Here is a 26,635-nt window from a genome sequence, read left to right as displayed (position 1 = left end):
AGAACTATATGACAGAGGACTAGATTTCTCCATTTTTCTATCCTTCATCTCTCCATTCTTGCAGCATAGGTCCTTGTTCTCAATTTCCAGCTCTCATGATCATCTTGTCCCAGAAGTTTTGTTGTGCTAATGTGAGCAAAATAGTATTAACCCCTCGTCTAGCAATGTCATATATATTTAAAAGGGAACCATGAATGGACAGTAGCAAAATTCCTTGGTTTTGCAGCTGAACATCAAATAACAGAAAGTTCTGTGTCCACACCATCGCACTCAACACCTCACATCATCTTGACATGACAGAGAATTAACAGTTTTCTTTTGCTCATTATCTTTCTGTCCCAGTGGATGTCCTGCATGTGTTTTGATATTATTTCCTACTTATAACCCTCATGCTCAAGAACTTGTTCTTTTAATTATTTTTTAATTTTTTTTTAAAGTCATCCAATGTGGTTGCTAAAGGTGCACTCCTTCAAATCAAGGCTGAACTGCTCTACAGTTTCAGTAATGTACTATGGTCTGACTGCCAGAAGTGCTCATTTGAATCTCGTCACATTCTGTGACTGAAAGAATGGAAATGCTTCCAGTTAACATGAATTTAGCCACGAGAACAATATTTCTACCTGTAACTTCTGAAATATATGCAGTTACCTAAAAATGCTATTGTCACACTTTTTTCCCCTATTAGCCAGCATTAGTGTCTGTAAACTAACAATAATTCATAGAATCATAGAACAATCCAGGTTGGAAGGGACCTGGCCCAGCCTTTCGTGGAAAAGGGAACCTAGATGAGATTATCTAGAACCCTGTCCAATCGCATCTTGAAAACCTCCAGTGATGGGGACTCTACCATGTTCCTGGGGAGGTTGTTCCAGTGATTGATTGTTCTCACTGTAAGATATTTCTTTCTTATATTGAGATGAAACCTCTCCCAGTGCAACTTGGACCCACTGCCCCTTGTCTCCTCCACGTGGCTCCTTGTGAAGAGAGCCTCCGTCCTCTTGGTAGCTGCCCTTGAAGTATGGAATACTGTGACAAGGTCCCCCCTGAGCCTTGTCTTGTCCTGGGAGAAAAGACTTAACTCCTTCAGTCTTCCCTCACAAGGCAGGTTCTCCAGCCCTTTGATCATCTTTGTGGCCCTCCTTTAGACCCTCTCCACTCTGTCCATGTCTTTTTGAATTGTGGGGACCAGAACTGGACACAGCACTCCAGGCATGGCCTAACCAGTGCTAAGTGGGATGATCTAATCTCCGTATCTGTCAGTAACGCCCCTGGGGATGCAGCCCAGGACCCAATTTGCCTTTGTTGCTGCAGCAGTGGTCTGTTGACTCATGTTCAGCTTGTTGTTCACCAGGACCCCCAGGTCCCTTTCAGCAAGGCTGCTCTCCACACATACAGACCCAAGCCTGTACTGGGCTCTTTGGTTATGTCATCCCCGGTACAAGACTTTGCACTTGTCTTTATTAAACTTCATACAGTTCTTGCTTGCCCACTCTTTCAGCCTGCCCAGGTCTCTTTGCAAGCTGGCTCTCCCTTCTGATTATGTCCACCTCACTACTCAGTTCAGCATCATCAGTGACACTGATAAAATCACAACAGAGAAGTATCGCATTCTACTGCTTTTGTTCTTGTTTCTCTTGTAGTCTCCATGAAATACAGAAAAACACAGCTTTTAACAACAAATAACTTCAGAGTCCCTTGAACCCAAGATGAGAGTGGAAGAAGAAACAACATAAAACATTTTCCAATTAAAAAGAAGATCTGACAAGTAAAATTAGCAAAGAAGTCAAGCAGCTAGAGATCAGAGCAGTCTAAGATAAGGTGCTAACCAACTACCTCAGCATGGCTTCAGCATCCATAACATGCACCTCCCAGTAAGCCACAGTGCATTTCACTGAAATGTGACACAGGAGCTAGGGATATAATTTTACAGTATTTCATTTTCAGCAGAAGTAACTACTATTGTTCAGCTTGAAGATCTATCACTGGGGCACAAATACAATGATGAAGCATGATATCTGCCAGCTTCATACAGTTATATTCTCCAAATGAACAGCCCCACTCTTGACAACACTGCTATACAATCAACAATCTTACTGTCATGAAGAGTAGAGGGAAGAAAAAAGCTTGACATGAAGAGGAAAAAAATGTAGGTTTGACAGACACAACCCACCCTAATCTATCCACCACACCTTTGTGGCTCTCTCTTTTTTACTTTACACTCCTTTGGTACTTTGTCCCTGTGTTATTAAGTTCTTGCCCTTAGTGAGCATTTTTAATAGTTGCCCTGGATGACTCACAATAGCTGGTTGATCCCCAAGGACTACCTCCTCAAAGAATAAAAGTAGTTCACTCCAATGTGCAGACACTCAAGTAGGTGTGGCAGAAGGCCAGAATTGATAAATAACACTCCTGACCAAGTTCAAATGCTGATGGGAGGTATGCATAAGGTTGAAGAGGGGATGGGCTACCCAGGAGGAATAGACACTGACCAGGTGTCGACCAGACAGTCAAGGGAAGTGATTCTTCCTCTATCCAGTCCTTGTGAGACTGCATTCTGAGTACTGGGTCCAGAGGCATCTCTGAAGAAGACACTGGAATACTGAAGTGAGTCCAAAGGAATCCGCCAGACAATCACAGGGCTTGAGCACTGGACATGCAAGGAGAGGCTGCTGAGGGAACTGGAATTGTTCAGACTTAAGAAGAAAAGGATAAGGGAGAACTTATTGCTGTCTTATTGCTAGGAGGGTACAAAGATGAAGCCAGAATCTTCTTAGAGGTGTACAGTGATAGAAGAGGAAGCAACAGACAAAAGTTGGAACATGCAAAATTCATTACAAAAAGACGTATGTATTTTATAATCAAATACTGCAACAGGCTGCCGAAACAGGTTGTAGAATTTCTACTCTTTGGAGATATTCAAAACTCAACTAGACTCATCCAGCCACCTGATCTAATTAATTTTGTTTTCAGAAGGGATTTAGATGACATGACCTCCAGAGATTCCTTCTGACCTAAATTATTCTAAGATGCCATACACAATTACTTACACATGTCCAAGATCTCCCCAATCTTTCCCTGAAAAGTTCTTGGATGGCTACTGGAGGTAATGATTACCATACATAGGCCTTCATTTTCAACAATGTCAGATTCAGCCATCAATTCAGTGTCACAAGGAAATGAAATAGTAATTAGCCTTCCTTTATAAAAGTCCTGCGCTAAGCTAGAGAGACAGAAGTATCAAGTTCAATTTAAGAAGCTATGCATAGACAAGGAACAGGCTAGTTTGCACTGCTGTACCTCAGGTTTATTAGTTTTCCTCAAAAAGTAAAAACAAAAGCCTTAATTAAGTAGACCAGAATGTACATGCCTGGAAAAATTAACTCCTGAGATCCGCGATTGGCATAGAAAATGTGAACAAGAGATGATAAAATCCTAGAATGGTTTCAGTCAGAAGGGACCTTCAAAGATCATCTAGTTCCAACCCCTCTGCCATGGGCAGGGACATCTTCCACTAGATGGAACTAGCAACTAGAGGTTGCCCCATCCAACCTGATCTTGAACACTTCCAGAGTCGGGGCATCCACAACGTCTCTGGGCAACCTGTTCCAGTCCTCACCACCCTCATAGTAATTAATTCCTTCCTTATGTCCATTCTAAATCTACCCTCTTTCAGTTTAAAACCATTACCCCATGTCCTGTTACTACAGACCCTAGTAAAAACTCTCTCCGTCTTTCTTATAAGCCCCTTCATATATAGAAAGGCTGCAATAAGGTCTCCCTGGAGCCTTGCCCTTGCCTTCTCCAGGCTGAACAACCCCAACTCTCAGCCTTTCTTCATGCGACAGGTGTTCCAGCCCTCTGATCATTTTCATGGCCCTCCTCTGAACTTGCTCCAACAGGTCCATGTCTGTCTTGTGCTGGGGGCCCCAGAGCTGAACACAGTACTCCAGCTAGGGTCTCACAAGAGCAGAGTAGAGGGGCAGAATCGTGCCCCTCGACCTGCTGGTCAGACTTCTTTTGATGCAGCCCAGGATACGGTTGGCTTTCTGGGCTGCAAGCATACATTGCCGGCTCACATCCAACTTTTGATTCACGAGTATCCCCAAAACCTTCTCTGCAGGGCTGCTCTCAATCCATTTGTCCCCCAGTCTGTACTGATACTGGGGATTGCTCAGACCTAGGTGCAGGAACTTGTACTTGGCCTTGTTGAACTTCATGAGCTTCACACTGGCCCACTTCTCAAGCCTGTGAAGGCCCCTCTGGATGGCATCCCTTCCCTCCAGTGTGTAACAACTGCACTAACTCAGCTTGCTGTCATCTGCAAACTTGCTGAGGGTGCACTCAATCCCGCTATGTCATTAATAAAGATATTGAACAGTACTGGTCCCAATATCGATCCCTGAGGGACACCACTTGTTACTGACCTACATTTGGACATTGTGCCATTGACTGCACGTCTTCGGATGCAGCCATACAGCCAATTCCTTACCCATCAAATAGTTCATCCATCAAACCCATCTCTCTCCAATTAACTACAAGGATGTTGTGTGGGACCATTATCAGATGCCTTACAGAAGTCAAGATAGATGACATCAGTTGTTCTTCCCTTATCCACCAATACAGTCACTCCGTCGTAGAAGGCCACTGGATTAGTCTGGCATGATTTGCCCTTGGTGAAGCCATGTTGGCTGTCTCTAATCACCTCCCTGTCATCCATATGCTTCCAGGAGTATTTGTTGCATGATCTTACTGGGCACTGAGGTGAGGCTGAGTGGTCCATAGTTCCCAGAGTCCTCCTTTTTAAAAATGGGTGTGATGTTTCCCTTTTTCCAGCCACTGGAGACTTTGCCTGACTACCATGATTTTTCAAATATGATGGAGAGCAGCTTAGCAACTACATCTGCCAGGTCCCTCTAGACCCTGGGATGCATCTCATTGGGTCCCATGGACTTGTACATTCAGGTTCCTCAGATTGTCTTGAACTTGATCTTTTCCTATGATGAGTGGGACTTCATTCCTCCAGTCCCTGCCTTGAGATTCAGGGACTCGAGAGATGTGGGAAGAACAATTTCCAGTGAAAACTGAGGCAAAAAAATTGTTTAGTACTTCAGTCTTCTCCATGTCAGTTGTCACTAGATCCCCCCCATTTCATTTACTTGGGGGGGGGCTGGGGGGAGGGGAGGTTGTACAATTTATTTTGTCTTCCTTTTGTAACATACCCATAGAAGCCTTTATTATTATTCTTCATATCCCTTCATCCCTTGCCAAATTTAGCTCCAGCTGTACCTTAGCTTTCCTGATCCCATCCCTAGACTGCTGGGCAATATCCCTGTTTTATTCCCATGATGCATGCCCCTGCTTCCACTGCCTATGCATTTCCCTCTTGTGTTTCAGTTTGACGAGGAGGTCCTTACTCAGCCATGCTAGTCTCCTGCCTTCCTTGTCTGATTTCTTGCACATTGGAATCAATGGTTCCTGTACTCTAAGAAAAAAGTCTTTAAATAGCTGCCAGCTCTCTTCTGCTCCTTTATCCCTGAGGGCAGTTTCCCAGGATGTCCCATCCACCAGTCACTTAAACAACTGAAAGTTCACTTTCCTAAGGTTTAGAGTCCTGGCTATACTTTTCACCCAGTCTTTGTCCCTGAAGATCATGAATTTCGGCAGGGCACAATCACTACAGCCCAGGCGACCACCAATCTTGACCTTTCCAGTAAGTTCCTCTGTGTTGGTGAGCAACAGGTCCACTAATGCATGTCCTCTGGTTAGGCTTTCTATCACCTAGATATAAGAAGTTCTCTTCAATGCACTCCAAGAGCCTTCTAGACTGCTTGCAGCTTGTTGTGCTGCTTTTCCAGCAGATGCCAGGGTGATTGAAGTCCCCTAGCAAGATCAGGGCCTGCAAGCATGATGCTTCCTGTAATCAAAGTAAGAACACTTCATCGACATCCTCCCCTTGATCAGGCAGCCTGTAGTAAACACGAACCATGAGGTTTCCTTTGTTGGCTTGGTCTCTAATTTTCACTGATAAGCTCTCAACCTGTACACTGCTGTTTTTCAAAGACAGTTCTCTGCAATCAATTTTTTTTATGCAGAGGGCAACCCCTGCACCTTTCCTTCCTTGCTGTCCCTCCTGAACAGTTTATAGCCATCAATTGCAGTGCCCCAACCACGCGATTCATCCCACCAAGTTTCAGTGATAGTGATCAGATTGTAGCTTTCCAGCTGCACAGTGGCTTCTAGTTCCTCCTGTTTGTTATCCATGCTGCCTGCATTGGTATAGAGACACTTCAGTTGGACTGCTGACTGTCTCACCTTTTTGGTGAAACCTTTTTAGAGGGTTGGGGGGCATTCCTCACTACTCCAGTAGGTGCACTCATCCACCCTGGTGCCTGTGAATACACTGGTGTCACAGCTTTGCATCCTAACCCCCAAGTTTGTTAGTTTAAAGCATGATTCATTAAGTCAGCCAATCTGCCAGCAATGCTTTATGATCTCTCCCAGCATGCAAAGTAGGGTCAACAGATGAAAAAAACTGGTAACTAGTTCAATGTATACAAAAAGACATGACACTTCACATCACATGCAGTTAAGCTGGGGGTTCAACACCACAAAATATTGTGAATGCTAAAAATGTTATGTGGTTCATAAAGTAACTGGACAAGTCCATGGAAAAGAGCAGTCCATAGACGTGAACTCAAAAGTCCCCAAATCACTTTCATTGCATCTCTGCATGGCCTTTCTGTTCTCCTAGTATTTCTCAGGTATCTGATACTGGCTGCTGGTAGGAACAGAGCACAAATCTAGATAGAATGCTTTGTGTGGTCTAACACAGTGATTCCTGTGCACAGAGATGTAAGTTATCACTGACCAAACTATTAGTGCACTTTGAGCACAGTGGCCCCAAACCTGAACCAAAACAGTGTCTTTGGGCAGACAGGGAACAAATGAAGTGCAGAAAGAGGGAGGGGGCAACAGGGAATGGTACTTAAAGGTGCAGTTGTTCTTTATAGACATAATTGAGATCATTTTGAAACTGAAATCACTGTGGGAATGCTATAATGCTTGAGTCTTGATGTTTGCATTTTTTCTGTACAATTTTGAGCCTGATGTTCCTAAGATATACATACTTAAAAAGCAATCATAGCCACAGACAGAATTTTCAGAGAAGCCATAAACAGAAATTAATTTTTTCAATAAAACAATACGAAATGTTGGTTACATATTTAATATATCAGTTAGATAAAAACTAAAGCAGCATCTTTTTAAAGAAATACTTGCTCTTGTTGGTAAGTTAAGCCCTGTACAACCACAGATGATACAGGAGACAAAATTCTACGGTAGCTGTCCTGGTTTTGGCTAAGATGGAGTTAATTTTCTTCCTAGAAACTGGTGTAGTACGTGTTTTGGATTTAGGATGAGAATAATACTGATAACACACTGATGTTTTAGTGTAAGCACTGCTCGGCAACAACTAAGTCAAGGACTTTTCAGTTTCTCACGCTGCCCTACCAGGTGCACAAGAAGTTGGGAGGGGACACAGCCAGGACAGCTGACCCAAACTGGCCAAAGGGATATTCTATACCATATGATGTCATGCTGAACAAAAATGTGGGGGCATGGCTGCTGCTCGGGAACAGGCTGGGCATCGGTCAGTGGGTGGTGAGCAAGTGCATTGTGTATCACTTGTTCTATATGTTCTTTTATCGTTACTATTTTTTTCCTTTTTTTCCTGTCTTATTAAAACTGTTTTCACCTCAACCCATGAGTTTTACTTTTTTTTTCCTCTGATCCTCTCCCCCATTCCATTGAGGGGGACAGGGAGTGAGCAAGTGGTTGTGTGGTGCTTAATTGCCAGCTGGGGTTAAACCACCACAGCAGCTCATACAAAAATTGGTCACCAAGTTCAAACAAGGTCGGTACAGGAGACAAAAACCTGATAATACAAATGCTGACCTGTCTGGATGACATCTGCAAGATTATCAAGACTGAAGTAATTTTACTTCCAAAATATTGGAACTTCTTTAAGAAGTATTTGAGGAGGTACCTCTGTAAATCTGGATTCTTACATGGCCATTTTGAATCATTTTTAAAAGAAAAAATTGTACAAAGAACATAGTTAATTTTTCTTTTACAGTTAAGACTGTATTTTTTCACCAGCTGTAACTAAAAGTTAAATTGCTCATAACCATATTATATGCATATAAACATCATTTATGCAAGATTATTTTGGCAAGTACTTACGCAAAGGATTCTGCCCTTCACTGGCATAGTACTCGTACATTCCACTTTTAACAAGTGTATCGTAGTGGGGCAGGAAGTCAATTCGCTCCTTGGTTGCTGAAAGTAGCATTTGATCAACTGACTGTAGCAGATATAAAGTAACTCCATCTTGAACAAGTTCACCTGCAGTGAAGATGAAATATAAAGTATACTGAAGAGCATTCACCGCACCAGTCAACTTCTGCTCTCAAAACCAGTACAGGTTTAGCCTCAGGTAATCTCTGTATTTTCTTAGGCATTGACTACTCAGCCTTTTAGCAACAACATTTAATTTAAAATCTTTTCACATTTCCAAGCTTAATAATGCAAGTTTCCTCAGATGACAGCTATTTTTTCCTATCATTTACAGAATTTGTGATGGAAGGTAAAAAATTACCTTGTATAACTGTCATCATAGTAACGAGAAGTTGTTAAAAACTTGTTTGTGAAAGTCAATTTTGTAACAATTCTTAGCAAACTATTACAGGATTTGTCCTTCCAGTTAATTATAGCATGTCATAGAGAATAAACAATCATCATGCAGTCTTTACAATCAATATAAGAAATAGCTGTATTTATTTTGCTATCTAAGATACTTACTGAAGTTGTCTTCTGTGATTTCCTTCCTGTTTGTTGTGGTGATAACAAAGTTTTCATCAGTAGCTATGCCAAATGCCTACAAGAATTGGAGGTTATTCAGTTATGATAACTAAGTACACCATGAAGTATTCAGAGAAATGAAAAAAAAAAGTAGTAGTCTTTCTCTTCACTCTGCCACAAACTACTGAGAAGTGACCAAATATTTTTCCCATATCAACTCAGAACACAGTTTAATTCCAGAACTTAACTTCATTTGCTTTCTCAACTTAGCCAAAACTGTCTGTACTAGAGTAGTTTGGTTTTTTACCTGCTTAAAATATGTTCTAGCAAGCAACAGGAATTTTAAGGAGGAGGAACTGTCTAATGGATAATCACCTTGAGGGCTGAGGAACGAGACCGAACAGCTCTACTTCAGACTGCGCAACTACAACAGTAATAGTCATGATCTAGAGGGTGTCCCATATTTAATTGCACTCTTTTGAGACATTAAACCAACCAAATATTTCTTAATGTTGGATACACATTAAAGTCTTTGTTCTTCAATTATATCACACCTTTTAAAAAAACACAACCAAGATTTCTTTTAGAAAATTCTTTACCATTAAAACACCGAGGTACATTCTTCTGAACCTAAACAATCTCTGCCACTTCGCTGTCTGCAACTTTTGAATATGTTTCTGTAGCTTTGGACTTTTTATCCTGCTTTCTACATACATTTATATGCCTCTACATCTGCCCTCATTTTTGCACCCTGACATCCAACACTAATCTCTTTCTCAAAATAATAAACTAAGTATCTGTATTTTCTCCTGCCTTTCCAGGTCTTTGAAACTCAAGTAAAAGTAAACTCTGGTCTTGTTTAACTCCATCAACTCCTTCAGTCCTGTGGTCATGACTCCAACAGGTGTTTTCTGTGCTTCTAGCCAGATCCTTCCCTGAAGCTCTTGCATTCCGTGTAGCACCTTGCCCTCATCATTTCCCATACCTCTTTCTTTCCATCCCTCATACTCACAAAAATATTTTAAAAACACTGCTTAAGGTTTCATTAGAAGCCTGCTTTCCATCTATCGGTTACCTTCTCCCTAGTTGCAACTATGTTAAAGAGACAGTATCCATCAGCAAAATTGTCAATTTCTCCTTGCTCTTGGTGCAAGTGAAACAAAAGGCGATGACACAGAGAGACTGATGTTCAGACTTAAGAGCCTAGAGTAATTATTACTTTTTAACTCTTCTATGTTCAGATCACTTCAACTCAACCTCTCACATTACACAAATTTCCACACAGCAAACCTGTGCAGGAAAAAAAAAATTGCTCAGAGCAAGGAAAATGAGCAATACAAAATACGGATGCTATGAAACTAACATCCTACTGTGCCATTTGAGGTTAATATAGAATAACTGAATTGGAAGAGTTTTACATTTGAAAGCACAGATAAGCATCTTTTTCCCTCCAGGTATAATTATAGCTTCCCTGTTTTCTCTACCTCCCAAAAGCTCTTCTGCTCTCAAAGCCTTATGAAGAGTGCAGTATTTACTTTAAGGCAGGAAGAAGTTAGGATGAGGTAGAGCACGCACAAGACAACAGCCTGCTAACTGAGCAGGGGCAGCCTCCTCCTTCTGGTCCTCTCCCCCATTCCATGGGTGAGCCTCAACTAAGCCAACCGCAACAGCCTCGCAGGCAGAGCTACACCTGCGTTTCCTGGGTAAGCCCAACATTACTGTATCTACTGGCAGCAGGTCCTTTCTGCTTCACTCCAAATGGCTGTCATTTCAAGATAAGCTACTAGGCAGGTTCATGGACAAAGTTTGGCAGCCCTAACTGCAGATAACCCGTTCTTCTTGTACATGCAGGAATTTAAGAGGCTGCATCCTTTATAGACTTTGGTCAACTTAGAAAATTTCTCAGTTTGAAAGCTTCGTTTTTATATAAGACCTATTTGTTTTACTTCCTCCTTCCCTCTGCCCTATACTCTTCGTTATCGCAGCCCCTGTCTCTTCCCACTATGCCAGGTAGCGGTAAGGTGACTGCACAGTTGTCCCATTATGTGCACATGGTCTCCAGGAAGATGAGCTGGTCATCCCTGAATAAAAGTGAATCTACTGGGTTATTTACTTGAACAGTTGATGATGTCATTTGATTCTGATAAACAATGGTTTGGTCAAATGTTTCATTTCTCACTAAGATTCTTGCATGGGAGAGACATCACCGTATCTTTTGCTGACTTGATATAAAGTACAGGTTTCACTGCTGAGCCTCTTTCAGCCTAGCATTGTGCCCTTTTTCAAATAAGCCCTGAAGATGCACCCAATTCTTGACTTCAGAAGGTTCATTCACATGACAACCTAGCATTATGTTCAAATTATAAATCTGTTTGTTATTCTTTTGCAAATTGTCCAGATGCACAATCATGATCTAGCTTTCGATGTCATCAAAATCTTGAAGGGTAAAATACAATCACTATACTCAGAAATGCCTCTGCATATTCACAGTGAAAGTATGTTCGGAAGTTATATTGTGTTGAAACAGCTAAGCAGAAAGCTTTTATTTTTTTGGAGACAAAAGAAAAAACTTTTGGAAAAAAACAGAGACGAGCTCCAAATTAATCCACAATATAGGGAAAAAATTATAATTGTATGTTCTCTAAAAAGAAAGGTAGACATGTGATAAGACAAGGATTCCTAAACTATTGGTTACATATGATCACTACATGCAAAAGTCAAAATGTTACAAAGATGAAAAGTTACATGCATACAAAAGAGAAAAAATCCACCTAAAACGTATAGAATATTACATCAATGAACCAAATTTTGAATAGTCTGGGAAAACAACCATAGCTATTCACTAAGAGCTATTTAAATTGTTTGCTAAGCCACACTTGGAGGTGTATTGCGTGTACACTGCAGGGTTTTGGTGCCAGAGGGCAGTAGGGGTGACCAGTGTGGGAAGAGGCCATGAATTGCCCTAAGCCAGTCATAGCCAGTGCCAGATGGCTCTCAAACTGATGGAAACAACCTGCTGCACGCCAAAATTTCAACCAGAAGGGCACATACTCAAACATACTGGGGAAGAAATAGAGGAGACAAACAAGAAGCAACAGAGGAGATGCATCAGAGGAGACACTGCTAGGGACTGCACTGGAGACACACTGAAAGGAGGCACTCCACACCAGGGCAGGGATGGCCCCAAAGGTTCTGGAGCCCATGGCAGATCCATGTCAGGGCAGGGAATTTCCCCTTTCTGTCCTCCTACTCCCACAGTGCTGTGGCCTGTGGACAACCCACCAGAACAGAAGAAAACCAGTAAGGAGAATGGAGGAGGAGCAGTAGCAAAGGGAAACCCTGCACATGGCCCTGACCTCTCACGAGCATCTGAGTGTTGCGAGAGACTGAGTGTTGCGCATAAGAACAAGGGAAGCTTAGACTAGGAATGAGGGAAGAGAAGTGTATGACAGAAGATGAACTTGGAGAAGGGGGAGGAAAGGCATTTCCTTAAGCGTTTGTTTAATTGCCCCCCAATCAATAATCAAAAGTTTCTGTTAACTGGCAGTAAGTTAAATTAAGAAAAATTCCCTGAGTTGAGCCTGTTTTGCCTTCAGCAGGATGTCAGTCATTACACCTATGAAATAATACATAAGCCAAAAAGCTGTCTTTGTTCAAACAAAAGAAATGCATTCTTTATAAACTGGAGGCTCAGTCTGGAGCACTGCCTATGTTTCATGATAAACAAATACAGCTAATAGCTCTCAATTTGTTGGTGGATGCTTATGACATGAGACTAATATGCCAGAAGGTAAGAGTTTGAAACAGCCAAATGAATACCAGATGCCCAAGAAGCTTTCAGCAGAGCAATTTACAGGTACGATATATGAAAGTGTGAATGAATCTCCCTAACCCCTAAATCTGAATCAAGAAACAAGGTTCAGTTTGTATATTTGCTTCAGTCACATGTTTTTTTAATAACCTAAAAAAATACTCCTCAAAAAAAACCCACAAGCCTACAAATCACAGACAACTCCTCAGCAGCTAAGACTTCTTCACATAGGCCTCAGTTTCTTCTCTCTTTCACATATCAGCACATAAGCACCAAAGCAGATTTTGCTGCTATTTGATCTGAACACACACTGTGAGGCTTACCTGGCTACTAAGCCAACTAGAACACTTAACAAAGTCAACACACATTTTTGCCTCTACATTTACCATCTCCCTTGGAAAAGTGTACAACCACCAAATGTTCAACTTTGTGTGTGTACCAGCCACAGCTTGCAGTAACATGGATAGGTTTGAAGTGGTAAGTGAAGGAGAAATAACACACTGTCTGCTTCCAGTGGTCCTCCAGACTATTACCACAAAATAATAATTGCTGGTGCTGACTTTTCAAACTAAAGGAATGGAACAGTCTCACACATGACAGACAGCGAAACTGAAACCACAGTATCTTTAGAGAAGAGATTTAATGCCTTGCAACCCAAACTTTTCCAACACAAACAGTTGTTTCCTACAATAAGCAACTTTCATACCTTGAAAACGCTCTGACTCCTCCTACAGTAACCATTCCCAGCAGGCAGGTGCATGAGAATGATGTGAAGAACTGGCCTCAGAGCTTGGTGATGTAGCCAAGGAGTAACAGAGAGCTAACAGCCACGCAGCCACCTTCCACAAAGTGGCACCTAGCCCAGAAATAATTTTCTGGGTAAAAGAACTGTACTGCCAATATGAATCCCTTAAAGGAGACCTGAAATGTACCAGTTAATTGTAAAGAAATCTGGCAAGGGCATTTTCAATGCTGTCCTATATAGCTACTCATTTTCACAAAATTTATCTACATACCTCAGCTACCTAACATGATAAAAGAAATACAGATTTACACTTTGAGTATTTCACACTGATCCAGTGGCTCCTTTGCAGGGACTTATTTAGGAATCTAAAAAATGAACCTAAATGCCACATCCAAACTCTGAGAGCCCTGTAGCCTTCTGTAACTTTGCATGTGATTAACTGAATGTCCCATGCTATTTGCCAATTTATCACCTGAAAGATAACATTTACCACTTAGCTATCCCACTTTATGCCACATTAAAACAAATCATCAGTCCAAACTGAGAGAAATCTGTTAGATCAACAAATGGATGAAACTATAAAACACATTTAAGGAAAAGGATTTTATTCTCAACTCACAGATTTCAAACCAGTAACTGTCCTTCAGTAGTGCTTACGGACACTGAGATATTTGTATCATCTCTCAATTATTCACATAACTAGACAGTATTAGGGCCATTCATACAAATTAACAAATACAAAGAGTAAGATATAAGTGGAGACAAAGGCCTTGCTGGAAGTAATTGAGAACAACTGTATGTAACTCATAAGGGTGCTAATCAATCAGATAAACTTTTCCTGTCCACTGTTGGGTCAGGTAGTGTCAACACGATGACAACCTGCTAAGGATCTGGTACTGAGCACTCATGGTACTCAAATATTATAACAATCATCTTTAATCATAACCTAAATGAGCTTGCCTAGTGTCAGAACACAAACATATATCATCTTTGGACACCAACAGACAGGGGATCCAAAAGTCTCTAGAAAAGCAGTTGCATTCAAAAAGACAGAAATTATTTATAGGCATTTCTCAGAGCTCAAAGCAAAGAGTTGTATATTACAGAAATAGAGGAACACCCAGTAGCCTGTGATGGTCACTAGAGACAACCTACAGACAAAAGCCAGCAGTGAACGCTAGTGTTCTTAAACATTTTCCAACTATCCTTTATTGACAGAGTCACCTCTATCTAAAGAACGAATTACAGAAGACAACATTTGCAGAACTTGAAGTGCCTTGTCCTCCATCCTACTTAAAAGTTTCTGTACTTTCAGATCTAAATATTTACAAAAAGATATCAATGAAAGGTGTTGAAGTGAACAGATGGTTCAACAGAAACACTAAGAACATTGCTACCTATCACAAGATCCAGTAATAGAACAAGTTTTTATGCGGTATCTTAAAGTAAAGCTTTATCATAATTTTGGTGGGAAAACAGAGAGAAAAAGAAGAGAGGGAAATTACATGACAGAAGGTCTCTACAGATCTGTGAAATCTTGTCCCGAACAACGCGTTAACTCAGACATCCTTTCAAGATTCACAACATTTAATAAGCGGAAAGAAACTGGGGACCCTATAATTTATGCAAAGAGCCTGCTATTGTACGTAGACTTATTCAGGGTCTGGACAAATATAGAAACTTTCACCAGACCTTCACAAGCCATTGTGTCTAAAAGCACGATCACAAATATTAATGAGTGCAGCTATCAGCCAAAATTTTGACATCAACTCCATACAGCTTCCACTATGAAAATACTTTGTATGGGATCACTTATTAAAGTAACAAGAATTCGGATGCCACTCTTCAAAAGCAAAAAATACTTGGTCACATCTAAGAAGCTGCACCTGGATAACTAATGCTAAAGGAATGCAGATACTCTGCATCTGACCATATCGCCAGCACTCAAATTTGAGCAGGAACTTAAAAACCACGCAGCTTTCCAAATCAGTCAACGCACAGTAAAGTAGTACCTAAGTGCAAAAAGGTATGCAAACTGCATCCTTCCTCCCACTGAAATGTCAGTAACAAAGGTGCTATACACAAGCATTTCAGTGAAGCCTGAAATACAATATGACAGTTTTGGAAAAAACTCACAATATTGTTGCATCTTATAGTACTTCCAACAGTTTCTTTAAAAATCAAGGAAAAACTTGCTTTGTATATGCACAGCGTACTTAAAATCTATTTTTTGCTTCTGATTATACAGAATCTTGAAAAGTGAGTAAACGAACATAGGTTTTATAATACAAAAATATAATTATTGCAAGATGGATTGATTTCATTATTAAGAATGGAAGTACTTTTATTGAGCAAATTTATCAGAACAGGACCTTAGCAAGTAATCCAAATACCTCTTAAATACATTTAAGAGTTACCCTCTGGTGATACAAACAGCAGAAGTTGCTAATATTTTTTCACTGATCACAAATAATTTCATTATACATCATTTATTAGGCATTGGTAAGCAAATATTCATGAAAAATATTTACACTAATTTCTTGAGTTTCCACCACAGCTATGCTTCTTCTTCATACTCCCTCTTAATGAACATCCTTTTTTGCTTATCTTACTGATACACTGGAATTTATTCTGGTAGACTGGCAAAATAATCTGTTTAAATAGTAGGAAGACTGTTAGGACACAATGGGAAGCTCAACAAAAGATGTGACAAAAAATTAAAAGAAAAATGATTTATTGCAATGTCTGAATTTTGACTATTTGCTTAAATTACAGATATTTACTTTTTATACAGATTACAGATCTATACTTCCTATATATTTCTTCAAACAAGGAAGTAACAACAATGATGAAAAGTGTCAAAAGAATTAAAGAAGCATTTACAAATGTATTCGATTCCTATTTAAGTAGTAACACTAATTTTAGTACCATTAGCTCTCTTCAGACTGATACTTCACCTTAAAGCCTTCCAAAACCCCTTCACACATAGCAAAACTTCTGTGCAGTTTTCAGCACAGATACCTTTCTGCTTTAAAGGGAGTATGACCTCTGTAAGTACCTGAAAGGATTCCTGGCAGCTTAGCAACAAACTGAAGTGCTCCAGCTTCACTGTGTACCTGGACAATGTGAGCAAGGGATCTAGGATTAGCTGCCAACAAAGTTTAGCTCTATTCTGCTCATTGCAGGGAAATATTTTCCCATTATACATTAGGACAAGCAGTGGGGCATATACCTAACAGAGACAACAGGAAGGTGTACAAGCAATAGTACTCCCAAGAAGAGGTGAAACTCCATATTGAACTCACTTATTCACCTTAAAACATCATGGTTCTGGGGACTGAAATCACATGACCGCTCCACATACGCTTGACAGTGCTCAAATGGAATAATCAAGCTAACAGGTCATTTTTAATTAAGAGGTTTCTGCTTTAAGATTGATCACTGCAAGGAAGAAGAATGAAGACTATATATGCTCCAGCTTCTTTTTAAAAAGATTTATTTTTTTTAATTCCCCCTCACACACACTCAGAAGGAAAGGCTAATTTATCAGTATATAAAGCCACATCCAACCACACTGCCGTGCATTAACTTGTTGTTAGGGTACAGTACAAAAATTTCATAAGGTGACAAGAAATATTTGCTTCAAAAAAAACCCCAAAAGTTTCAAAAATTAATAGAGAATGTTTTATATGACAACAGACAGAGAAGACATGAATTGGCTCCTAAATTGACCTCTCAGTGGCTGAATCTCTTGTCTCAAGAATCAGTTCTTTTGCTACACAAACAGGAAAATACTCACCTTCTCTCTGCATTATGAAAAACACATGAGTCTCAGAAGTAGCAGCCTAAGACCATGCCTTCAGGCATTCATGTATTTTCAACTCAGAATCATCACATACTGCAATCAGGCTTAATTTCATTATTTTTTTCAAGGTTTACATTCTCCTTTGACTCCTACATATCCAGTTATATCCAAAGGAATTCTCTTACATCACAGGAAGACATTCATAGCAGAAATAGTTCTAACAGCTTAGTATTTCTGGCGCCCTTGTCAGACATTACCACCCCCACAGCCCAGCTGGCAGACTGGAGAATGTATGTGCACCTTCGCTGCTACAGCAGAATCATTCAGTCGCACGACAAACTGCCAGTGAAAGTTGATTTAAAGCTGAGCCTGTACTGAGGTGGAGCCACCGGACAGGATACCCACGGAAACAACACTGCTGGATGCACAGCATTTGCCTGATCACGCACTCAGATGGTCTCTAATAGCTTTAATTGGAGAAAAGCAAATGCAACATTCCACCTCATCTTAGTCTGAACAATTCAAAACTTGCTTATCAAAATAATCTTTCTTCCTCAACTTTCATCACTTCCCTCACACATTTTCAGCACCATGAAGTGGGGAAAGTCTGTCCCAATCAGGTGAACCCATTCATCGCCTTTTTCCTGAAAGCAGTTAGTTGCAACTTTCAAGAGGCCAGAAATTGGGCACTTTGGAGTACACCACCAGGAGAAATACAAACAATGCGCAAAACTCCCAGAGGCACCAAGATGCCAGAACGCTCTTCCAGAAGCCTAATGAGAACCCGTACACTGTTGGTGTGGGAGACATCAAACTTCCTGGATCTCAGCCTGCCCAGTTTTCATTGCATCAGCATTTACTGGTCAGGTCAAACCATCTATCTTGGCATGCTTTCAGAGTTAGATGTCCCGTACGTAAGATAATGAAAGCTCCAAGGTGTAAAGAGTCACCAGACTGAAATTAGCTGTGACAGAGGCATCTCTGACTGAACTCACGGACAGTCAACACATTATTGGAGAAGACCTTTCTCTAAGGGAATGATCATTTGAGGTTCTTGCTGCACAAGTTTGTAAGAGCACTGACTCTATTACCCTTAACACCCCAAAAGAGCCACCAGGACCAGTGATAAGGATTATGGTGTTGACACGGTAAGAAACTACACTTGAAAATTTTACTTTCACAGGCACCAAATCCAAACACACCGAGTTCTGCTTTGCAGCACCAGACTTTTCAAACGCTATGTTGCACATCTGAGCGGTCTGCCTAATGGCATTAAAGTACCGACTCTACAATGTCAATACATTTTTGAGTTAAGAAAACCCTGAAGCTGTTTGTACCCAAGATTTGTCACATCTTGCAATGATGGCTTATTTCTGTAGAAGATTGCAAATATGCCAAAAGTTCTGTGAACTACTAAACACCGTGAGGATGCACCAAAACAGAAGTCACTGGAGTGTGCAGCACATATAGAAAAGCCACGAAATGGAAGACTCCCTTGTCTGCAACAAGTTGCAAATTAGTGTTAACCTCAGCCCATCAATTAAATTAGAAAAGCTAAGAAAAAAGATGGGTTAATCATCAACATATTTGCCCCGAACACTGAAAATATGAATCCTTGCAATTCATCTGCTAGGTACAGTTGAGATGGGATCCATTAAGACAACTCTTGGAGGAAATCACGTAATACTTATAATTACTCATAGAAGATACGAACCCTATAACAATGCTCCATTAAGGAGGATGTTGGTTCTTAGAAAGCCATGAACCCATGCCACTGTCTAACTTATCAGAATGTTACATTGCATGAAGTATACCGATTTCTTTATTCCACTCAGTTACGTGTTCGTTCCTTACAGTCTTCTGAGCTTTAGGGGCTCTGACCAGACCAAGGGATGTGCCAGCACTCCATAGACAAGTTACTGCTGAGTAGTAGCACCTGAAGCAGTAGTACAGATTCAGTACCTCTAACAGAATATGAATATGCCATTTTGAACACTGAAGTAGAACTGTGCAAGGAGGAGGTAGTCGTGTGTGACAGTTATTCCCGCTGACACTGATAACTCAAAGCTTCCATCACAGTAGGAAACCATTAAACACTGTCCAGACATAGAACAAACCAAGCAATTTCCTCAAAGAGTTTATATCTTAAGAGAACAAAGTGCACATCACACTGGATCAAGAAACTAAAATAGAATCCTTTGTCAGACTAAATTAGTGCACAATTTACAGCTGATTTTCCTGTGCGCTTCACAACATAAAACATACACAGGCAGCCTACAGGTTTATGGCATTCATTACTCCCTCAGAAAGTGAAACCATGACAGAAAATGGGCGATGCCTACTGGTACCACTAGGAAACTAAAGTAAACAGCCCGTGCGCAGAAAGAAATTGTCACCTCCAAGGGATCTGAAGACAGAGTAAGTTCTTATATTGCATAACGAAAGGAAAGAGAACTGAAAGGAGGTAGCAAAGAACCAGCCAGGTAAAGCGTTTAAATGGCAGCCACCACCGCGGGCTTCGGACAGACAGTTACAGGGCTCAAGACGGGAAACGACCGGCGCTAAACGCCGACACCTTGGACAGCAGAAATACCACCGCTCCGGCCCTCCGGTGCGCTGCGCCGCGCCCGAAGGCACTGCCCGGTGCCGCCGCCGCCGGCTCCCCGCGCGGGGGAGCTCCCGGGCCGCCCGCTCCCTTCCCGCCCGCCGCCAGGGGCTGCTCCCGGCGCGCCGCACCGCACGGCCGGTCGCCCTGCTGCCGTCCCGGACGGGCGTTTTCAGCGCGGCGGGCCCGGTGCCCGCGGGAAGCGGACGCGAAGGCAGCGGGCGCCGCCTCTCCTCGACGCCCGCACACCTGTCCCGGCAAGAAAGTTCGGGGGAAGGAGGGCGGCGCGGCGGCCCGCGTCCCCCCGGGCAGGCGGAAGAGGCAACCCCCCCCCCACCCCCGGCCGCCCAACGGCTCCCGGCCGGGCGCGCGCCGCCGGGGCAGGCCCCCCTCGCGCCTCCCCTCACACGTGGGGATGCGGCACGTGCCGGCCACCCCCCGCGCCGCGAGGCCCGGCCGGGCGCGCGGGCAGAACGGTGGCGGCGATTGGGGCGCCCGGCGCCCCTCGGCCGCGCCGGCCCCCGCCGCCGGGGGGGCGCTAACGCCGCGGCCGGCCCCGCCGCCGCCGCCGCGCTCGCCCTCCGTCCCTCCCTTTCTCCCCCCTGCGCGCGGTACCTGGCAGATGGCGCTGCGGAAGCCGCGGTAGTTGTCCTTGCCGTAGCTGAGCACTTTCTCGTCCGGATCCGCATGCTCCCGGCGCCGGTCGAAGAGAAACACGGTGCGGTCCCCGCTGCCGCGAGGCGTCAGCAGCACCGGCTTGCGAGCTCCGCGGCTGCCTCCCGCCGCCGCTGCCATGTTGGGAAGCTGAGCAGACGGAAACCGTCCCGCAGCGATGGCGGCGGCAACGGCGGTATCTACTGCCTGGCCCGCGAGCTCCCCCGCCTGGCGCTGCCCGTCCCGCGCGCGGAAGCTCCGGCCGGGGAAAGAGGAGGAGCCGGGCGGGAGGCTGGGGCTAAGGCGCCGCCGGGCTCCGCGGAAGCCCGGAAGGGGGTGGAGGCGCTGCGCGCGGCAATGGCCGTGCCGCCGCTAGGGGTGGGGCCGGGCGGGCGGGCAGCGGCCTGGAAGCGAAAGCGAACCTCAGCGCCGCGACCTCGGAACGAGTTCACGCCCTTCGCCCCGCGCCACTTCCGCCGCCGCCGGACGGGGCGGGGCGGGGCGGGGCCGGAGCGGCAGGCGTGGCGCCGCGGGCGCCGCTGTCGCCGCCGGGGGGCGCGCAGGCGGCCTGGGCGGAGAAGCGCGTGCTGCGCCCGGCCGCCGCACCCGCTGCGGCGGTTGAGGTGCCCGAGGCCGTCGCTCGCCGCCTCTTGCGCGCGGGCGGGGTGGCAAGGGACCTCCGCCGTGGGGCACGGCCGCCAGCGGGCTCCCGTTGCCTGGTGGACACGTCCCCGCCGCACCCCGGGAAGCGGCGCCCGGCAGCGCCTCGGCTGAGCCCGGCCTCGGCTGAGCCCGGGCGGTGGCGTGTGTGACAGTGCCCTGGCCGCCGGTTGTAGCGGTGGCGTAACGGAGAGGCTTGTCCTTGGGGTTGGTGTGGCGGAGTTTGGCTTCGGTCGGGAGGCGTCAAGTCCTCGTTCATCTGCCTCGAAATACACTGGGCGATCGAGATCCATAAGCTGTTGTTAATTCTTTTTAATGTTTAATGCTTGAAACACTTTCCGCCTTTGAAGGAGAGAGTTGGTATATCGTCTTCAGTCTTAAAAATAAAATTTAAATTAAAACTTTTAATAAAGTTTTTGGGGTTTTGTATATGCAAAACCCTAATGACTTTTGCGTTGTGCCATTAAAGAAGAATGGTAGGACTAGAGTAGCTGCAAAACTGCAGTTAAAATAATTCAAGAAATAAATAGTCTTCATGGTCTTTAAGGAACCAGCGAAACGTACTTGCCAGGAAACTGTCAGGATCTTCTGGTTTGTCATTCACTATAGGCTAGACTAACAGCTTTTCCTCCTATCATAAACAATAGGGACATAGTTCAGATACACTTTATAAATGAGCTTAGAGAAAGAGATTAAATAATCACAGTTTACGCGTTCAGGTTTCCAGAAGGTGCAGCTTATGCATCTGATGGGGTTAACGTGGAGAAACTGAATGTGTTCTTGAGTTTCGTGTGTTCTTGTTGTACTTGCAGTTCATTCTTTCATCCTGCATGTTGCTCTTACGTTCTGAGTTTATGCATAGCCTTTCAGTACTGTCAACTGAGCATAACACTTCAAAGAGTTTCCTCATTATTTGCTGTCATTTCTGAGAGAAGTTTCTGGTCTAAGAATAGATAAATGTTGTAAGTGGAAACACTTTTATCTGTGATCACTCTATGAGGGTGACATTTTCATTGTTTGACACAACTGCCTGTACAGATGGAGATTTAGAAGACATACATGGCTGGATGCTTTGATCTTTGACCTTCAGGTCCCCTAAAAAGATCATATCCGCTCCCCCCCTGCCCCCCCGCAATTGTAAATTATTTACTTTCAAGCTTTCTTGGTACAAAATTGCATGTTCACTGATCTCTCATTTAGCAGTGCTCAAGGGGTACGTGGGGTGTGTAGTCTTCTTAGGATAGGAATATGAAATGAAAGAAAACTCTCCAAAGGAACACAGTCTTCCTCCTACGTGCTCTGTCCTGCTTGCCTGGAAAAGGTACAAACAGGAATGCTCCAAAGAGTGCAGCTGCTTCTGCTTTAAGGACTCTTAGCTTTGAAAGGAAAGGGTTGTAATGGCATGTCGGGGAGGTTTGTAAAACGGCAGAAGTGACGAATAACAGAAAAAAATCTCATCGTGCAAGAACTGAGGTTCATGCAGTTACACTATAAGAAAGAGGATTGCATAGTGGAACTGAGCACTGCAGAGTTTTGTGAGAATGAAGAGCATGTGTGTTACCCAGTTAAGAGAGGAAGGGTCTCTTGAGAGTTTTCATATAGGCTGTGACTCAGAGCCCCTCCAAATGATGATTTGATGAAATTTGGAAGGGCGTATCAAACCTTGTAACTTTATGAATTTATTAAACATAATTTTGTTTTTCAGTATACTTGTAAAGTATTTGTAGACTTGAGACAGCACTTCCATTTTAGAATGCTAACTACTTCAGGGAAGAAAACCTGGTGAATTATTTCATCTAGTTTCAAAAGGAATATGCCAAGAGGGAAGGATGGTTCTTCCTGAAAATTCAGGCACTTCACTTGCATGAAAATAAAGTCCTCGTTATTCAGCCTATCTGCAAGCTGGTTTAAAGAGTGCCTGCAGTTGCAAAGTTTTAATACTGCAGTATGAAGTATTTTGTTCTATTAACAACTGAGTAATCATTTTCCGTCCTCATGGAAAAGAATGTTCGTTGCTGGAAAAAGGAATATTGGTTATATTGACCTACTGGATTTTAAAGTCAGATGTCATGTTGGTTTTCAAAATTAATAGTAGCAGTAGTATAACCAATTATTTGTTCATCATGCCACTTGACATTTCAGATGATGCTCAGGAATGTGTTTCTCATGTGTGTGCAAGAATGTATTTATCATTATGTCCTCCCTGTATCTAATTTTTTCATTCAAGGAATAAATTAAGTATGTGATTTCTCTGTATTAGGGGAGAATATAAGTTCCACCGCTGGACACTTTTAGATAGTAAATATTTTGTATACATGTAATGAAAATCGCTGCGTCTTCACCAGAATAAAGCGCACAGCCCCTCTAGTAGGGCTTGTTGCAGTGGCACAGTCTCTTGAGAGATACTGGATGCTACTGCCTACGTATGCTTTGTAGGTACAAACCTACTAATTCCAAATTATCTAACAAAAAGTGCTGCTTTTCCTTAAGGTAATAAAGGTTTTATAGCTAAGAAGAGGAGCCTGTGGCATTCTGCATTTAGAACTCAATAGACCTTTGACAAGGCCTGTTAAAAAAAGTACTTTAGTGAGAACCCCTGAGGTGTGAAACAAAACAGTATCATTACTTGAACCGCTGAGGTGCAAAAAGACAGTGTCATTACTCAGAAAAACGTCTGAGAGACAGAAACCAAAGAATAGAAATAAACAGCGAATTGTCATCATAACATGCAAGCTAGGTGGGGGAAGTGGGTTATTGAAGTGCTATCTGTTTGGGTTTTTTCTTCGTTTACTTCTCAGTAACTTGAAAAAAACAAGTGAGCAACTAAAGTGACAAAATTTGTGAAACAGTCAAGAGGACTGTAGAGACAGTCCACGGTTCTGAGATATCTGCCCAATGAGATAACAGATTAAATTACATTTTTAAAAATTGACGGCAACACAGGGAGAGATGGTGGAGGAGGGGGAGGGACAATGAACTGTTCACCCTCCTGTGGTCCAAATTAACTCTTGTCAGCTGGACTTTGTGAGTAAAACTCATGTAAATTCTCACTGTTCATTGTGTACTTCATTAACAAAAATACAATGTGACATGCTCATTTAAAATCCAATGGAAATAAAGGCTCTGGTGACTACAGATAGGGTAGAACTATTTGTGGAAAGTGTACCTAAGACGACTGGGATTTCCAAACTAAGAAAATATTACAGTTAGAAGTATAAAAATAGGAAAGATAATCAGGAACTTCCAGTCTATCTTACAAAGCAAGAAGGGACATGGAGTTACATTAAAAACGATGCAGAACTGGTAGGAAGACATACTTATCATAAAACATTTGAACTGTGAAATATGTTTTCACATAATGAGAATAATTTAGTGAGATTTAAAACCATTTTTTCTTTATATGAATAGAAAGGAGATAAAGAACCAGAAAAAATAAATAATGAAATTATTACCAGGAGACAGAAATCCTATACTTTGGCCTTAGGATAAAATATCCAGATATTACTGAGTAGGAAGACTTTAAGTTGGAAAACAAGTCATCGCATATCTGATTGTTACAGAGTTTTTTGCACCATTTTCCAAAGCCGTATTTGGAAGGAGGACACCAGACTAGATGGATACTTGTAGGATTTAGCCTGGCAGCTCTCCTAGGATTGTCATGGAGCTCTTTGAGGGAAACCGTGGCTGTACCAGGGAACCTCTCTGAAAAGTGAACTAGCAAGAAGCTCTTGCCATTCACCTGCCAGGGACAAATGACTGCAGCCAAAAATGCAGTGGTCATGAAATAAATTTGATAGCAATCCACTGCATCTTGTGACTACCAGTCACCTCTCTCATGGAGAATGGATGAGGATGGACCAAACCTTAAAAACTTTCTTCCTCTGGGAGGCAAAGAAACCTGTATGATTCTTGAATAAGTATGTGAAAGCATGTATCTGACAAATATACGTTGGGAGAAAACACAGTTTTTGATTTGTGGAAAGGCTGTTGGAATACAAGATTAATGTCTTCAAGCATTCATATTTTAATAAAACGCTGTTGCTGTTATGCTTGCAAAGAATTTTTTTTTTTAAGACCATGTCTGAAGAAGTCCCTCCAACCACACTCTTACAAGTCATAAAGACTGGGATCACATACATCATTCTCTCTTGTAAGGTGTGTAAGAAATAGGAAAACTTCATAAATATGTTGTCACAGAAAAGGTCCTACTACATGTGTGGGACATGCTTTTCAATTCAAGTTGATACTGCTGCCACAGGGTCTTATCTGAGTATCTTCCAGCCTTTTTGTAGCTGAGCATCATTACTCCTTGCTTTTTCTCTGGAAGGCTGCTTCCTCCTTTTACCCTTCCTGCCACCTTGGCTTTTGGCACTGTTTTCTCACTCTTCCCTTTTACACTGGACTAATTGCTATTTTCTCCTGAACCATCAAAGAGTGCCTTCATATCCAGCTCCAGTAGCAGTGGCACCATGGACTCCAAGCCGAAAGGCCAGGAAAGACCATTTGACTGCTTAGTCATTTAAATGTCTCTGTATGGTGTTGCCCCATGCTCTGGATTTTGGGATGGTGACACAGTAACCATTGCCCTGTCTTTCTCATTGTGGGCATCTTTTGCCGTGCAGAGATTCTGTAAGCATGTATCACAGAGTTTTTGTTGTAGCATACACAAAAGACAGCTAGGATTTAAGGAGCTTCTAGGCTAAGCATTTGTGTGCTCACCACCTATGATAAAACACCTGAGGAATATCTTCTGAGTAATCATGTGGGAAAGGTTGATGTTTGCTGGAAGAGATCCTCAGCAATGCTGAATTGCCATTCTCTGATTTCTTGTTTGTTCCTTTACAATTTTGTATCTTTCAAGGTGGTGGTTTTCCTCTGAACAAAGCTACACTTGTCTGAACAGTGCAACCTTCGGCTGCACTTTTCCCTTTCTTATCTTGTGTGATTCTACTCTGCAGCTTTCCTTATGTTTTTCTTACATCTGAGGGCCAAACTAAACAGTATTAGTCAAGTGGAGCCCATTACTTTGGTGTCCTCTCTGCACTTCAAATGTAATGTAATGACCCTGCCAGATAACTAGAACTGGTAACTCCAGATGCTCTTTTCCAGGCAGAATAGTAAAGGACTTTCCTTTCAGCTAGGTGCACCAGTAGTCGTGTGTGAGTGTGCTAGTGTTCGGTGTTCTCAGAAGGGCCATGTGATTTCTACTGATACAAAGGCATTCACTATTCTGAATCATGGTATGAAAAGTGAAACAAAATTCCATACATCTTGCTTGTTTCAAAATATTTATACACATTCCATTTACACCTGTCTTTCCTTCTGGAGTCTTGCCAAACTGGTAAATATTTCAGTGGAGGTGAAATTGAAGTAACAGACAGTTTCACATGCCTTTTAAACCTTAGCCCTGTGCAAAGGGTTCTTAAGACTAAAATGCTAATCAGATAAGACGCTGCCAATTAAAATTGTGATCTCACACATGAGGTGCTAGGGACA

At 42.6% G+C, this 26,635-nt stretch overlaps 1 protein-coding gene across 1 annotated transcript in view; it reads right to left on the bottom strand.

Annotated features, from left to right (window-relative positions):
• SMCHD1 (structural maintenance of chromosomes flexible hinge domain containing 1) overlaps positions 1-20,620 on the bottom strand; it is an 89,142-nt gene extending 68,522 nt beyond the window's left edge. The window contains exons 1-3 of the mRNA XM_059815630.1: positions 20,441-20,620; positions 8,860-8,935; positions 8,242-8,403 (exon numbers count right to left, since the gene is read on the bottom strand). Coding sequence (XP_059671613.1) covers positions 8,242-8,403; positions 8,860-8,935; positions 20,441-20,620 — 418 coding nt within the window. The remainder of the gene's footprint in view (positions 1-8,241; positions 8,404-8,859; positions 8,936-20,440) is intronic.
• Positions 20,621-26,635: the final 6,015 nt, after the last annotated feature.

Source organism: Gavia stellata, chromosome 3 (assembly GCF_030936135.1).
Source record: "Gavia stellata isolate bGavSte3 chromosome 3, bGavSte3.hap2, whole genome shotgun sequence".
Taxonomy (NCBI): Eukaryota; Metazoa; Chordata; class Aves; order Gaviiformes; family Gaviidae; genus Gavia; species Gavia stellata.
This window is presented reverse-complemented; position numbering and strand designations above follow the sequence as displayed.